Genomic DNA, 18,276 nt, shown 5'->3' on the forward strand with positions numbered 1-18,276 from the left:
CAGCCCTGTAAAAATAGCATACCCGGTATTCTATCTTATTTTTTTTGTTTGTATAGATTTGCTTGCTCAGCACCAAAATGCATTGCATTCAAAAACTACTTCTTTGTAAATTACCATTTGGTAAGACAAAATGGGTGCTGAATAAAGAATATAATTATCTGTAATCATTTTTAGTCTACTTAAAGGGGTTATTCACCTTCCAAAGCTTTTTCATTAGATGTTTTCTGATAGTTCGCCAACATCATACATATGCTGCTGAGAAATGTAGTGAATTTTAAAAGTTAAGAGTCTGCACCTTGATTACTGAGCTTCCAGACTAAACACCTACCTTCCCCCAAAAAACTATCTTGTGCTCATCGAAAAGCTAAAAATGTTAGACGTCAAATAATCCATGTTACACAAAAACATTAACGTGAATAAAAATTGGATCTACACTATAAAAGACAGGTACCCCTAGGTAAAATCAGAGGCCAGGTTTCTGTCTAAATACCAAACCAACCAATCATATGTGTTCTTTTTGGAAAACTGTGAAGAGAAATCTACGTATAATTGATTTAGGCTTATGGTTTTTATGGTATTTAGGTGCGGATGTGACACAAACACAATTTTCCCCTAAAAACATTATGGTGGGCTGTTATTGCTCATTGATTTTGAAAGCAGTAAATAAAGTGGGCAGTCGGGAAGTAGTTCCTTGAATATAAGGAACTATGTAAGGTCCCGTGCAAAATTAAGTTATATACTGTCCAAAGTCAGTTTATGGCTAGCAATAAACTACACAGGCATTCATTCACAAAAAAACTGCAACCAATAATGTCTCTTAGGCTTACATTCCTGCAAAAGATGGCAATGGATTTCATGACCTACATTATAAAGCACAACTCTTGCTTATCATTGTGACTTTGCATTAGAGTACAAAAGACTGGGGTTTAGAGAAGTAGAATTCATATAACTATATATTTTTTATAATTCTCCACTGTGTTAAAGAGAGAGAACAATATTATATGTTCATATACGAAGGAATGAAGGAACAAACAAGACAGGACTTACCAAATTCTTGTAAGCCTTGTTTCAAAAAAAAGTTTAGAGAGACAAATACTTAGGTACCAATTCTCAGAACTGTAGATTATTAGAGACCAAATAAAGTGGGCATCTACAGGAATTGCAATATGGCTCTGACTATAACTGCATGGTATTCCAATGATAAATAAACAGAGCCCTATGCTTATAAAATGCTTATAGGTAATTTTCCAGAAAGTGTAATTCTCTTTTGACAGTAAGTCTTTTAAGATTTATAAAAAAGCATTACAAAAAAAGATACTGTTATGAGTGTAAATGCATCAGGTAGTCACCCTTAACACTGTTATTAGTTATCACACAATGAGGTAGTGGAAACAGAAATACAACTACCTGTTGAAGTTTATGTCTGGGTAGGATGAGTACTCAGATTTCATCCTGGCATTCCGTCGTGGAAACGTGCAGAAGAAAGCATTTGCAAGTAGGGAAGCAATCTGCATCTGCGACATGGTGATGGAGTGATTCATTTTTTGTTTGAGCAAAGGAGTAGGCTGCAAAACATTAAAGGAAAAACTAGAATATATCAATGAGGGTAAGTGCACAGTAATTAAATTGGCAATTTTGGAAACATAAAAATTGCTTACTTTTGCTCAATCATTAGAAGATTAATTTTGTACTGTCTGCTGATTTTTAAATCAACAGCCATTACATTCAATTGCCCCAAAAGGGCTTCTGAAAAACATCTAATCAATATAAATAATAGAAGCCCTTTGAATTATGAACCTTAGTTCACAATCAATAGCTATTTATACACATGAAGATGAGAAAAGGATAACACTTTTCTTAAATGGGGGAAAAATAAAATTGATAGAGAATGAAAATTATAGCTATTGTTCCATTATGGACACTAGAATAAAAAATACTAACCAATGTTTGGTTCACTGGATTTCCTATTCCTATTAACTTACAGGTTCACATATTAAGTTCCATAGAAAACAGCTTGACTGAGCTAAAAGTATATATCATTTTAAGAGCTGAAATGTATAGCAAACCTCAGAAACTGCTTTAATATTAATAGTTTTTGTTTAAAGTACATTTCAGAAACAATTTATTTGCCATTAGGCACATTGAGTAGCACAATAATCAAATAGAAAAAATAGCCATAAAGATTATATCTTTTCTGAAGATTAGTCACTATTAGCAATTAATTATAAAAAAGCAAAGACAGACTGCCTTTTATTTTTTATTACTGAAGCCAAATAACTTCTTGCCTAACAGTAGTCTAGTTCCAAATTGTTATTCTGCTGATCGGTACATACCAGCTAGATCTGGAGGAGAACTGACTTCTGTTACTCTATTTAAAGAAGAGCAGAAAGAGTTAGAAGCCAAATAAGGTAACCTTTTACAAATTATTGTAAAAGGTTTTACCTAAAAATCCATACCTGAGAAGAAATGCATTTATATACAGGGGTGCTCCACCAATGAGGCGAGTTGAGCTACTTGCCTCAGGCGGCAGCGCCCACTTGGTTTTCAACCCGGAAACTCGGCTCTTCTAGCGCAGAGAGCGCAATTGCGCTCTCTGGACTAAGCGACATGGACCGCCTCTGCCCTCTCTGGCGCTCCAAAGGTGAGTGCCGTGGGGAGGGGGCGGCAAAAGAAGGCCGCCTCAGTCGGCATAATGGCTAGAATCGCCCCTGTTTATATATGGCTTTATAGATACAGATAAATGTAAAATGAAAATGGAAGTTCACTATTACTTAGTAGTGTGATTCCTAACATTGGTTAGGACCAAATTTAGCGCCATTGTGTAGGGCAGGTTCCAATGATTGCTTTTAAAAGGAATAATATTTTGGTTAGTGAAAAAATTTATAATTCTAATCAACTTTCCAATATACTGTCCATTAATTGCAATGGCTAAATTATTTGTAAATGCATCTACAATAGAAACCTGCATAAGTCTAACTCTTTCTGCTCTCCTTAACAGAAGTCAGTTCTCCTCCAGATTTAGCTGGCCTCTGCTATTTTGCTGCAAACGTCACACATTAAGGGCTATTCCACACGGGGAGATAGCGACGCGTTTGCGGCGACAAAGCGCCGCGACAGTCGCCGCGACCGTCGCAGGCAACAGTTTTGTATGGGCGCCTATGTAAAACCGCCTGTGCTAACCACACGAGGCGATGCGCTTTTCAACAGTCGCCTGAAAAGCCTGGCGAGGCATTTTCAGGCGACTGTTGAAAAGCGCATCGCCTCGTGTGGTTAGCACAGGCGTTTTTACATAGGCGCCCATACAAAACTGTCGCCTGCGCCGGTCGCGGCGCTTTGACGCCGCGACCGCAAACGCGTCGCTATCTCCCCGTGTGGACTAGCCCTAAAGGGGCAGTATATCCCCCTGTTCAACTTGAGTAAAATAAACAGGGCTTGTGCTGAACATACTTATTGCCTATTGTTATCAAGAATCATGTAAGGTGAGTTCCCCTTTAGATCGCGCAACAGTCCAGGTTTTATGTATTTTTTCCTCACAATAGCTACTTCAAACATATCCTCAGAAGTATGGCTGTGTAGGAATAACACTGGGTAATATGAATAATGTAAAGTTCTATTAAATTGCCTATTTATCTAGAGCTTATAATTTGCATAATTCTACATGAGACTTGAGATTCTATGACAGCATCTACTGTATAACTATTTCTGATGAATATATTTGCATTTGTAAAAACAGAAAGATTTTAGGATTTTGACATGAGCACAATTGAAAAGACTGTAAGCCAAATCACAAAATGCATGCTTCATTAGGTTTTGTCAGATCTGTTTACATGCTGAATCAGAAAAATATATGAAACAGTTGTCAAGTGATTGCTAAATTGTACAGAGAGTAAACACATTTGGGGAATTCCTGTTTTGACAGTATTTTTGAGAACAAAAATGAATATGAATATAGGATGCTCAAATACATGACCTTTCAGCAGAGGAAAAGCAAAAGTGGCCTTTTGAAATTAAAAATGATTTGTGTGTGTGGGGGGGAGCTATTATAATCACTGCTAGAGCAGCGAATACCCTATCGTGTAAGGGCTTCACTTATCGACTATTTACAGATTTCTCTCCTACTACCATTCAAAGGCAGAGACAGCTTAAACCTATTACAGTGATCTGATTGCTCACAGTGTCCATTACCACTGGGCTTTTCCTTTCAAGCTGATTTTCACTTGTTGAGGCAAACAACATTCCTGCTTATCACTCATGGAAGGCCAGGTCCTCCTAACAAAGTTGCAAATCATTTTGCAAAAAAAAACTTTGCACCATCTTCCGCATCGACTGCAGGATCCTCTTCTTCACCAAGACACCATTCACCGCCTTTACCTATCTAGCAGACAAGCTCCAAAAAAGTTTTGGCTATAACCCACTAAACACTTGATGGAACTTACTTTAATATCAATCTGTGGCCTGGCCAGAGGAGTACCACCCCCCCTACCACGGTTCCCATTCAATGGCCACTCTGATGCATGGTCTTACAACCAATCAACAGTTTTCCCGTCCATATAGATGGGTCCAGTTCAGGTTTGCTTTTATTTAATATCAGTTATATAAACAATGGAAGATTTCCTTGACGTTTAGGACTTGTTCTTTATATGATTCTATTTTCATAGCTCACTACCCACAATTGAGCCTATGGTTACAGCAAAGCTCTATGGATAAACCATGACTTTGACACTTCTCACTCAACTATAAATCCCATTTTGTTTTTACAAAGCAGACAATAAAATATATGGAGTGGCCGTTTGCCTGCATAAAAAATTAAACTTTAGTTTGCTTTCAGAAGTTAGATATACTAATGGCCGATATATTATTGTAACGGGACTGCTTCAAGACCAGGAAATAACTTTGGCTTCCTTATATGGTCCCAATGATAAACTAGACCACTTTTTTCAATCCTTTTTCCAGACACTGGAAATGCATCAGAGGGGCTTGGTGAGTGTTTGCGTTATCAACTCATCTTGGGATAGAGCTTCCTCTAGGGGAACTCTGCCCTTTATTGGTGTGCAGGTCGAGAAACTCTAGGTCCGCACCTGACCCTAACACGCCCCCTCCGAACACACACCTGGGCCAGTGTTTCCCCTCTATTTATAGACTCGCAGTGATGTCATGAAAGGGGTGGGGCAAGGCAGGCATGGGTCTATAAATTTAGAGGCCGGAAGTACTAGGTCGCTAGATTTCCTTTCTTGTAACCTTATTCTATGTTATCATCTACTATCTGATCTACTGCTTGGTCAGACAATTAGATTGTGATTACTCGGTTACAGCTACCTTTTCAAAGCCTTAGACAATTGCAGTGGAGACAAATTTCCATCTCCTTTACACACAGGTTATAGAACAAACCTCTTAACAACTTACTGAAGCTAAACTGTACAGCTGATGTCTCTGCTCAGACAATCTGGGATGCCCAGAGCCCAAATATTTAAGGACCAGTTAGGTCCATAAATAAGTGTCAGAGACTTTTTTTTTATCATTTTGGTTCTGTACATTACCACAATAAATTTTAAATGAAACAACTCAGATGCAATTGAACTGCAGACTTTTAGCTTTAATTCAGTGGGTTGAACAAAAAGATTGCATACAAATTTGTGGCACTAAAGCCTTTCTTTTAACACAATCACTTCTTTTCAGGGGCCGAAAAGCAATTGGACAATTGACTCAAAGGCTATTTCATGGGCAGGTGTGGACAATTCCTTTGTTATGTCATTATCAATGAAGCAGCTAAAAGCCCTGGAGTTGATTTGATGGGGGGGGGGCGCTTGTATGTGGACAAAATGTGGTAAAAGGAGCTCTCCAAGCAGGTGAAACAGAAAAAACCCCATCCAAAAAATTGCTACAATATTAGGAGTGGCAAAATCTACAGTTTGGTACATCCTGAGAGAGAAAGCACTGGTGAACTCAGCAACGCAAAAAGACCTTAACGTCCACGGAAGACAACAGTGGTGGATGATCGCAGAATCATTTCCATGGTGAAGAGAAACCCCTTCACAACAGCCAAACAAGTGAACAACACTCTCCAGGAGGTAGGCATATCGATATTCAAGTCTACCATAAAGAGAAGACTGCATGAAACTAAATACAGAGTGTGCAACTCATAAGCATCAAGAATACAAATGCTAGATTGGACTTGGCTAAAAAAACATCTAAAAAAGCCAGAACAGTTCTGGAAAAACATTCTTTGTACAGATGAAACCAAGATCAACCTCTACCAGAATGATGGCAAGAAAAAAAGTATGGAGAAGGCGTGGAACAGCTCATGATCCAAAGCATACCACATCATCTATAAAACATGGCGGCGGCAGTGTGATGGCTTGGGCGTGCATGGCTGCCAGTGGCACTGGGACACTACTGTTTATTGATGATGTGACACAGGACAGAAGCAGCCAAATTAATTCTGAGGTGTTCAGACACATACAGTCTGCTAAATGCAGTCAAATTGATTGGGAGGCGTTTCATAATACAGACTGACAATGACCCAAAACATACCGACAAAGCACCCAGGAGTTTTTTAAAGGGAATCTGTCGTCATTTTAAAAAAAATTTTTTTTTGCATTTTTATAAAAAAACACATCCATAAACACTGTCTGGCAAATAAAATGTTAATCCACAAATCCAAGCATAAGTTATTTTAGTTTGTATTTTGTCATGGGGGCATCCAGCTCTGCTCATTACACATTCATCCTGTGCTGCTCTAACAGCAGGCACAGCATTAACTGTGTGCTTGGAGGCAGCCACTCTGTAATGAAAAGCCAGTTCGCACTACGTCTACGACATGAGAATCTAGCTGTACACTCCCCCTCCCCTCTCTGCCCATGCGTGTGATGTTTGGAGGAGAGAGGTCACATGGTTTGCAGGGAAACAATTACTTTCACTTTCCTACGTTCTGCCTGCTCTACAGCTGCACTAGCAGCCCCTCCTCCCACAGACACTATCAAAGCTCCTGCCGTTCTGTAAGTTTGATCTCTGCATTCCTTTGGAGGGGGGGAACTTTCTCTCCTTGCTGCCTTCCTAGTTTGTTTTACTGGTTACTAGATGAGGTAAAGAAGCTGTGAGTTCCCTCTGCTATCCACCTCACACAGACCTTGCTCCTTTCCTGCCTGCAATACTTCTTTTTTCATTAACTACTTACTGCCTCCTTTCTCCTGAGCTATTTTAACCCTTCCTAGACTTCCTCTGGTTTTCAAGTATGTCCTTCTTATTTTATCCTTTTTTTCTATTCCCTGTCATCAGTCCTGGGAGTGTACTCCTGTGTTTCTGCCATTCATTATTGCGGCACTCACAGGGTTTTAGTGAAAAAACAAAAAATGTTTTATTATTAAGCCTCAACGTTTCGATCCCCCACAGGGATCTTCGTCAGGAGCAAAAACAAACATCCAGCACCCACAACCCCCCAGAGGTAATAAAGCCTTGAAATGGCGCCCAAATCTGTTGCTAGGCAACCATACAGGTGTCAGTGAAAGTGCTCAAATCTATTGGCCAGTGATATAATCTAAAAGGCACATGGGGAAAGTATGGTTGCCTAGCAACAGATTTTGGTGCCATTTCAAGGCTTTATTACCTCTGGGGGGTTGTGGGTGCTGGATGTTTGTTTGTTTTTGCTCCTGACGAAGATCCCTGTGGGGGATCGAAACGTTGAGGCTTAATAATAAAACATTTTTTGTTTTTTCACTAAAACCCTGTGAGTGCCGCAATCCTTTTTCACTGCTTATTTCCCATGCTGGCACCCAGGTATTTTGTCTACGGAGTGCACCATTCCTTTGGTTATACATATGGGGTCTCTGGACCTATTATGGTAGCACCCGTCCCAATTTTTGATGCAAGCTACACAGAATTGTTTGCCGTGCAAGAACTACAACTCCCACCCAGACCACGCTTGATAGCACCAGGAAAGTGGGAGGGGAGAATGGAGGACACCCACACACAGCACACAATCAATATCGACACCACCAGAGAATTTGGCTTCACAGCTTCTGATGCTGATCGTATCTTATTCCCTGAGACCTCATTTGATGAGACTGTAAGTAAATCTTTCACTAATATCTACCATGAACTCTTGGATTTAAAGAGGAAGGAAGTGGATCTGCAGCTCCATGGAGTGTTTCTCTCTAATTACCATAGGCAAAAGCTGATACCCAGAGGTTTTAGGATCAACAATATCCCCACTATTGGTCGCAATAACCCTGACTTTTGCAGTAAGTGGTGTGGCATATTAAATCGCTGCTCATTGGACTTAGTTTTACTGGTGGTTGAACAAGTGGGTAAGGATCTAGCTCTAACCCGTAGTGAGATTAGCAAGATAGAGGTGAATCATACTGAGACCCTTAAGACTGACACTACATGTGACTGGCTAAAGAAACTTACTGACAATATTGACAAACACAGATCAGATTTAACGAACTTCAAACAAAGCAAAGTACGTAAAGTGGCAGAAGACTATAAACAAAAACGGGTGTATGGATGGTTAATGGGTATTAAAACTGACCGTTATACCAATATTAGACGCAGACGTAAACCCAGGACATTACAGATTGTAGATAGCAAAGTGCTTTTTTAGGGGTCACCACAAGATCCAGGTTGGACAAAGAAAGAGGAAGAGAGGACACACCAGAAGGGGGAGGTACAAACCCAAGAGGGAAACCCCCACGGGGGAAACAAATGTGATATTCAATTTATGTCAACATATCCTCACCCCTGGTGAATTCTCTCTCCTCAACAAAGGCCTTTCATTCATACCCTGTAAAACGCCTGAACCAATTGACATCCTGGGGGACATCCATAGATTTCAGCGGAAATTGAAACTTCGGGAGCACTTCAGGCACAAATCTAGAACCACTGCCCCGATCTTTAAAACAGCCAGTAAATTTGACCCCCCAAATACCCCTGCCTCTATACGCACATTCAGCAACATGTTGTCTAAAGAGATGTCTCAAATAATATTGCATTCCAGACCACACCAGAACTTATCGCCCTTAGAGAGACAAGCCATCGGCCAGCGGACAAGGGAGGCGGGATTGTACTAATGAGCTATGATTAATATAAACAAGAATTACTGAGCCAGCTGGCTGACACTTCGACTTACCGTACCTTACCAGGGGATCCCACGGCAACTTTTAAACGTGAACTGGACAGTTTGCTGCAGTTAGCCCTTTCCACAGGTTGGATAGACCAAATACACAAATCCCAGTCTGCACCCCCAGGACAGCCCATCATCTCGGCTAAGGGCTCCCTGTTCCAACCTGTGGCAGAATTTATTGACTATTTCTTACAACCACTTGTCACTGAAATGCCATATTATACCCGTGACGCGACACACGTAATCAGAACCCTTAAAGCACTGGGGGAACTACCAGATAACTACTTACTAGCGACAATGGACGTAAAAAGTTTATACACTGTTATACCCCATGACCTAGGCATTCATGCCTGCAGGATAGCACTTGAGACACGCACAGACAAAACTGTACCAACAGAATTCCTATTACAGTTGTTAGAATTAACACTAACTAGGAACTACTTTAGATTCGAAAATACCTTTTATTTACAGGTATCTGGGACAGCAATGGGAAGTGCCCTAGCTCCTTCCTATGCTAATTTATTTATGTTACAATATGAACAAGAAAACATTGCCACTTGGACTGGGGACAATATCATTTTATACTTACGACTCTGTCATTGCTAAACTTTGTGGAAAAACTCAATACACTTGACAACCCTATCAGACTGACACTGAATTTTGATAACCATAGCATTGAGTTCCTGGACCTATTGATATTTAAGACAGAACGGAGCTTAGGTACCAGTCTGTATAGGAAACCAACGGATCGTAATACGATCTTGCATGCTAGCAGCGACCACCCACCAGCCACCTCCAGAGCCATCCCATACTCACAATTCTTACGGACTATACGCAATAACAGTAATCCTCAAAAGACACTGTTACAACTTCGAGAGACATTCACACGTTTTCTAGACAGGGGGCTATAATGAGGATCTCTTACACCAGCAACTGCAGAGGGCCCTAACACATACTCAGGAGGACTTGATAAGTGAAAAACCGCATGTTACTAAATCAGAGAATACACAGTTAATTTTCACCACCACATACACACATCTGTCCAAGGACCTAAAGAAGTGTGTGCAAAAAAATTGGCCAATTATCGCCATGGACGAAACACTTTCCCTACACCTTGCCCCAGCACCTATGTTTGGCCACAGCAGGAATCGTAGCCTGAAAGATATTCTGGTGAAAACTGACTTCGTGAACAGAACTAAGGAAGCCCCGAATTGGCTCTCGGGTCAACAGAAATTGGGGTGCTACCGGTGCCCTGACTGCACGACGTGTAGATCTATGCTTACTGGCAAAGACTTCCCCCCCCCACATACTGGAAAACGCATAAAAATACAGTATCGCTTGACTTGCACCACATCGTTTGTGGTTTACATTGTAACTTGCCCGTGTGGCCTCTATTATGTAGGCAAAGCCACTACACCACTGAAGGATAGGATCGCAAACCACAGGTCAGCTATAAGTAAAGCCCTAAAAGAAAAAAACGCTAAACAACCTGTGGCAAGACATTTTCTACAAATGGGCCACACCCTACCCACTTTCCGTTGTATGGCGATCGATCACCAACCCCCTCTGGCGAGAGGGGGCAACAGAGATTTGGCCCTCCTTAGACGGGAGTCGAGATGGATATATATATATGGATTGAACTTCTATATGGGGATAGCTTATATCACTAAGTACATAACTCTGGACAATGGCGATATGGATATATTAATAAGACTTTCTCTAACAAGCTTACTAGCTACATTTGTAGCTATCTTTATCTGCTTCAGCTTTATGATTTCTATCGAAACATTTCTTCTGTGCTTCCTCCATCCCTTTACCCCCATCTTTCCTATTGTCCATGTGCTGTCCTGTTATCTGTGTTTTTAACTCTACGCAGTACTGGGGCACCGGACCGACCAGTAGCCACTAGACTCCTATGTGTTTCCATACGTGACGGGTTCTAGCAACACAGTAGCATGTGGGTTGTGGTCAAAGTACTCTGTGTATCTGATAGCCGCCCACTCCTTGCTGGAGTGGTGCAGCGCCGGGCATACCATCCCCCACCGCAAGTGGGAGTACTGATGTGTACCAACATTAATCCTTTACCCCGATGACAGGCCTGGAGTCTATTTACCCTCTAGTTCTTTAAACTTTTGTGCAGCGACACTGAGAACCGCTTTGACAGCGATCGTGTCCTGAATACCACACACTCCATGGCTGGGCTGGATAAGTGACACGCAGAACCGCTTGGACAGCGTTCGTGTCTTAATTACTGTATGCTCACTGATAATGCAGAAGTACAGAGACCTGGTAGAAGCATAGTATACACCCACCGCTGCTCAGTGATAGGTCGCCAGGCCCGCCTTTGACACGCACTGACAGTTAGAATAGGAGTTGGGGGAGTGGCCTACATACTGACACTGTGCACTCTCAGTACTGCGCTCTTGTTTTCTTTTTGCTTTATTTTTCTCTTAATCTTTTTTGTGCGTTTCACCCTGCTGTTACTTTCCCCATGTGCCTTTTAGATTATATCACTGGCCAATAGATTTGAGCACTTTCACTGACACCTGTATGGTTGCCTAGCAACAGATTTTGGTGCCATTTCAAGGCTTTATTACCTCTGGGGGGTTGTGGGTGCTGGATGTTTGTTTGTTTTTGCTCCTGACGAAGATCCCTGTGGGGGATCGAAATGTTGAGGCTTAATAATAAAATTTTTTTGTTTTTTCACTAAAATCCTGTGAGTGCCGCAATCCTTTTTCACTATATATATATATATATATATATATATATATATATATATATATATATATATATATATATATATTTTTTTTTTTTTTTGAAACGTAAGTGGGTTCAGTGATCACAGGACTATCTTATTTCAATCCTTCTGAAGTGGTGTCAGTGAGAGCTTATCTTGATACCTGCCTATTGTTCAATTGACAGGCTCAGCAGACAAGTCTCTATTTACATTACAGCAGCTTGTAGGAGGGAGGGGTAATGACATCACTCCAACTTGCAGTGCAGCAGTAAAGTGTGACCGAAGTTTATCAGAGCACAAGTCACATGACCTGAGGGCAGCTGGGAAATGTCAAAATGTCTAGCCCCATAGCAAATTTTAAAATGAGATATAAAAAAATTTCAATGCAGGATTCTGCTGTAGTAGCACTATTAACTGATACATTTTGTAAAAAACATGTTTTTCCACGACACTATCCCTTTAAAGCAAAGAAGTGGAATATTCTTGAATGGCCAAGTCAGACACCTGATCTGAACAGAATTGAGCATGCATTTCACATGTTGAAGACTAAACTGCGGACAGAAAGGCCCACAAACAAACAGCAACTGAAAGCCACTGCAGTAAAGGCCTGGCAGAGTATTAAAAAGGAGGAAACCCAGATTCTGGTGAGGTCCATGAGTTCAAGACATTAGGCTGTCATTGCCAGCAAATGGGTTTCAACCAAGTATTAGAAATGAACATTTTATTTTCAGTTTTTTTATTTGTCCAATTACTTTAAACATAAAACTAAAGGAGGCTTAGGAATTCCTGTTTTTTTAAATACTTCCAAGTCAAGTAGTTAGAGATACTGACACCTGAAATTAAACTTTTTTTTACATCTATTATAATATTGGCTTTGCAAGCTACTTCTAACTTTGCCATAAAGTATTTGCATGATGCTTTTACATTACCTGTCTGATCCCCCATGTTCCTGTATGAGGGGGCTGCCATATTTGTGCAGCAGGAGTCCGTTAGCATTAGAAACTGTAACTAACAGGCTGAGATGGGACAGTCAGGTTGGCAAAGTCAGAGTGTCAGAGAGTCAGGCTTAGGAACTTCAACTAAAAATTATATACAAAAACAAACCTCTCAGCAAAAAATGATCAACATGACCTATAGGTAACATTTAATGTACATTCATATGCTAAAATTAATTTTTTAGTGTCAGTATCACTTTAAAGGGAATCAGTCACTCGAAACAAATATTCCAAATCCTATTTTATCAAGTTAGTCAAGCAAAATAAACTTTAATTAATAAACTTTAACACAATAAACTTTAATTACACTATATAAATTATTTGAATCTTGTTTCCTTTGGTCTGGGAACTCAATTATAGCAAGCAGGCAGGAGCCATTTTGTGGACACTGTTATTAAGGTATCATCTCAAAATCTTGTTTGTGTACCAGAATGGGTGACTTGATGTCCATCCACATGCACTGGCTACTCAATTAAATGGTAAAGAGAAAGGGGATGTGGAGAGTGTCATCTACTAAGTGCTGAATGGAAAGTGAAAGTAATTGTCTGCCCCACCTCTATACCTAAGACATAGAGGAGGGGCAGGCAATATTTGATTGAAAGCTGATATTTTTAAATGTTTTGACATAACAGCTATGAATGGTTTGATAAAAAAAAGAATTTGGATTTCATATTTCATTTGAACAGGACTATTATTATACAGCTTTTTAAGTCTGGATGACAGGTCCACTTTAAATGGCATGCCCCTCCGGACCATTTACAACGCGTCATTATGATGCAAAGCACTATTCCCAATACTCCTTTACAATTTATTATATCTCCAAGAGTTCGCCCACCGATAATGAATCCATTTATAGCACACTCTCTTATAAAAAACCTTTAGGTCTTATATCTGACCATACCCCAGCTACAAGTGTATTTAAAAACCCAACTTTCCCTCCAGGTCTCACACCTACATCCTTTCAATGGTGGTCTGAACTTGGATTAATTACGAAAGAAATATGACCCCCCCCCAAACGGAACATTACTGCTATTTACAAATTAAACACTATATCCAGTCACTCTCATCTGCCGTGACCTATGACACTCCTCAATTTGAGTTATACTGTATCAGTATTCTTAATCTAAAGAGCTAATTTATACCTTCTATGATAAGTGGACCAATGCTACTTTACCTAAGGCCTTGCAAAGAGAACTCCATCTAACTTTAAAGAAAGAGGACTGGAATATGATTTTTTTAGAACTGTGCATTGTTCTATTAGCTCAGTGAGGCAACTTCGGGCGATTATAGAAAACGCATCGCCACGTGTGCATTAGCGCAGGCGACTTTGCGTTGTAGCCTATGGGGAAAAACGCTGAGGCAGTTCGGGGAGATAGTCGCGAAAAAGACGAGGCGATTAGTCGCCAGGCGACTAATCTCCCCGAATCTCCTCATGTGGCCTTAGGCTAAGGCCACACTAGGCGATAGCGCCGCGATTTGACTCGCGGTGACTTTTCGCTGCGACTTTTAAGCCGCAATCGCTGGGGAAACTTTTGCGCTGGCGTCTATGGGGAATCCAGCGTAAAAACACACGCGGCAATCTTTTTTCTATTGTCGCTCGAAATCGCCTAGCGAGGCAATTTCGAGCGACAGTAGAGAAAAGATCGCCGCGTGTGTTTTTACGCTGGCGATTTTTCGCGATTCCCCATAGACGCCAGCGCAAAAGTTTCCCCAGCGATTGCGGCTTAAAAGTCGCGGCGAGAAGTCGCGGCGAGTCAAATCGCGGCGCTATCGCCTAGTGTGGCCTTAGCCTTACCCTTAGACAGACAGAGCTTATTTGCTATCTGCTGTGTAACCTGATCCTTTTCTCCTTTGAATGACTTCCCCCATTCTACACAGCAGCTTATTTATATAAACAATAGTAGTGTTTCTTAAGCAAACACAGCAGTTTTACCAGTGCAGGGCAACACTGCATTATATCTTTATTACTTTAAAACACTTTTATTTGTTGACGTTACTGTTCCTTTAAGCCTTAGCAAACGCATATAAGTATAAATTCCAAGCCTGAGAGCCGAAGAAAATAAAATGTAATTCATTTAAAAAAAAACCCAAAAAAATACAATAATAATTGCAAGTGACTACACCATACTGCAGGTAAATATTATGGTTAACTACTTTTTCACATTTAAGAAAAAGTAAAGCTAAAATATATTAATGTTAATTGTTCCCTCTGCAATTTATCTTTTTTTTTTTTTGCTTTTATAATATAGTACAATCCTGTTTTTTTCTGAAACTGATGTAAATGTTTGCAGCAAGAAACAGTTTTCCCCCCAGATTTTACATTTTCCCAGAATTCACGCAATTCTGATGCCACCCCGTACTTAGTAGATAACATTTTTTTTACCTGAGTGCAAATATTTGGAAGGCTAAGAGCCAAATTCACCATGTCCGGAAGAATGGAGTGGAAGAGGTGGTCATACTCTGCTTCTTCAAAAACCTGAAAGAGATAAGGAAGGTGGAACATAAATTACAAACACACACTCACACTAGCTGATCATTTTTATGATTTTTTTTTAATAAATATTTTTTATGTTTTTTTTTTAAATAATTTTTATGAATGTTGTCTGCTAAAAAAACTTAAACCAGACTGGCAAATCAACACACAAAGAAAGGAATAAAGAGCCATAAATGAGAAGTAAATCTCAGAATAAAAGTTTCTTTCCAGCATATAACAAATATAATAAAAAATATTAATGGTCAATATAAATAATGTCCCCTCTGTTGGAAATTGGGAATCCATGAGCATATCTAGTTCTATCAAGTTATTGGGCAATAATATAAAAAGGCATCTAATCTTATTGGCCTTGTATATCGTATTGTCTTTTTAATCTGCTATTGTTATGGCAAACAAGCCCCCTTTGTAATAAACAGTAGTTCATTAAACAGCGGGGTTCTTAGTTAACCTTTCAATTGTGCTCAACAGTTAATAGAATTTTATGGAGGGACCCATAGGGCTGATAGCCCCATATGTCTTTAAATCCCCTACACATTCTATTTTACTAATTACTTACCAGTTGCCCATGTATCTGAGTTAGTTCATAACATATCTATGCTATTGGCTCTTAGAGATAGTGACCACTAACAGTCACACTTTGATATAGTGACTGGAAAGTGGTGGAACTACATCTTTGGCCTTCTATTCTCCCCCTAGGTGGATGTGCCTGGTAAGCCTAGTGTTAATAAGGCCCAGTAAAGAGTTCTGCCCTAGAGGAAAAACCCCTCTAGTAAAAGTCGGGGATCAGTGACCCCACGACTGAGGTCAGTTATAGGTCTAGCTATTGTCAGGAGTACTTTTATGAGCAGCTTGTGATCCAACAAGGATAGTTGGAGGTAGCTTTTACTTAGGTACTACTAGCTGAAAGTTAAGTGACCAGAGTACTGAAGAGGGTTTCAGGTTACATTCTACTTCCTGAACCATGTCTGCGGTAGGATATCCTGAGTAGTATTGCTAGCAGCCTAAAAGTATACCTTAAAAACTCCCAAGCCAATCTCCACAGTGGTGTCAGAAGTCGCTGCTCTGCCTTGAACAAATTTGTCTGCATAATCTACCTCAGTTGGGTCAGTACGTATTGAAGGGGACATTCACCTTCATTTAACATTTTGAGGAATACATAGATATAGTCAACACCGTTGACCGTTGAGCGTTTTCAATACATCTACCATTATAGGTAGCAATGTACATAATAACAGGCAGGGGGGGCCTCCCACCCATGCCACTTAATAAGCTTACCTAAAAATATTGCAGCGAGGCACAGGCAGATATACTTTTGCCTTCCTTTGTTAGCTATTTGTCCAATTGGTCTCTCTCTCTCTCTCGCAAAAAGTCCATATATGTCAGTAAAGACCAGCAACTCCGGGATTTCTTGTAATAAAACAAGTGTATTAAAAGGTGCACATACAGCTGTATGTGCACCTTTTAATACACTTGTTTTATTATAAGCTGTTGGAGTTAATGCACAGTTGCCTTTTCCCTATAGAGTTGTGTTAAAGCTCAGCATAGAAATATGACTATGAAGATTTTCATTCATCCATTACATGGTATATCTAGTATAGGTAAATCTAAAAACAACTGGACTTGCTGAGTAATCAATGAAGACGTTTCACTTCTTTGTTCACATGTATACTAGGCAATTGAGACTGTAAGAAATCGACTGCAACAAGATAACACCCTCAGCAGCAGAACGAAGCTCAGTCCCAACCAAGTATGTTTGTTGCTAGATTTGTGTCTTAACACCACATACTTCATGTACAAGAACCTTTTTTATAGACAGAAACATGGCTGTGCAATGGGTTCTCCAGACTCTCCTATTGTAGCAAACCTGTACATGGAGGAAGTGCAAAGGAGGGCCTTACTTACTTTCCAGGGAACTACACCAAGTCACTCGTTCAGGTATGTGGATGACACTTGGGTTTAAATCAGATCTAATGAAGTGGCGGCCTTTATAGAACACATTAACTTAGTGGACAATAACATCAAGATCACAAGGGAAGATGTCCACGAGAACAAACTTGCCTTTTTGGACTGTTTGATATGCATCCAAGAGGGGGGTAACTTGAAGACGGAACTATACAGAATACCAACTCATATGGATCAATATCTGTTGTTTGATTCCCACCATCCGCTGGAACACAAACTGGGTCTCATTAGAACTCTGCACCACAGGGCGGAAGTTGTGGCAACTGATACAGAGTCCAATGACAAAGTGCAAAAACATCTTAGAGGAGCTTTGAAACGTGTGGCTACCCAGACTGGGCCTTTGTCAAAACAGCAGCAACCAAGCCCAACAGGAACACCAATAGAAATAACTGCCCGGAGACACATAGGAGGCGAAACATAGTCATCCCATATGTAGCTGGAGTGTCTGAGAAACTCAGGAGGATTTTTAACAAACACCACGTCCCTGTGTTTTTCAAACCTAGCAACACACTGAGACAAAAACTGGTACACCCAAAGGATCCAACCCCTAAAGAAAAACAAAGCAATGTGGTATACGAAGTCCAGTGTAGCGAGGAGTGCACAGATCTATACACAGTGGGGAGACAAAACAACTGCTCACCAAGCGAATGGCTCAGCATAGGAGGGCGAACTCTACAGGACAAAGCTCAGCTGTCTTTCTACACTTAAAAGACAAGAGACACTCCTTTGAAGATAGCAAGGTCCAAATATTGGATAAAGAAGACCGCTGGTTTGAACGAGGCGTAAAAGAGGCGATTCATGTCAAGGTGGAGAAACCACCCCTAAACAGAGGCGGGGGCCTTCGACACCACCTGTCTGCTACATACAATGCTGTTCTAACATCTGTACCCCGGCGGTTTCAGAACACTTTCCACGTCCATTCATGCAACTCTCACAAGTAACACCTCTTTCTAGGAGTTGCATGACACAT

The 18,276-nt window shown here is 40.4% G+C and overlaps 1 protein-coding gene across 8 annotated transcripts in view; it reads right to left on the reverse strand.

Annotated features, from left to right (window-relative positions):
- Positions 1–18,276, reverse strand: part of parg.L (poly(ADP-ribose) glycohydrolase L homeolog) — a 148,865-nt gene that overhangs the window by 49,511 nt on the left and 81,078 nt on the right. For all 8 annotated transcript variants that reach the window (XM_041568586.1, XM_041568588.1, XM_041568585.1 and 5 more), the window contains 2 exons: positions 15,234–15,326; positions 1,408–1,565 (listed from right to left, as the gene is read on the reverse strand). In XM_041568586.1, the coding sequence (XP_041424520.1) occupies positions 1,408–1,565; positions 15,234–15,326 (251 nt within the window). The remainder of the gene's footprint in view (positions 1–1,407; positions 1,566–15,233; positions 15,327–18,276) is intronic.

The sequence above is a fragment of the Xenopus laevis genome, chromosome 7L (genome assembly GCF_017654675.1).
Source record: "Xenopus laevis strain J_2021 chromosome 7L, Xenopus_laevis_v10.1, whole genome shotgun sequence".
Taxonomy (NCBI): Eukaryota; Metazoa; Chordata; class Amphibia; order Anura; family Pipidae; genus Xenopus; species Xenopus laevis.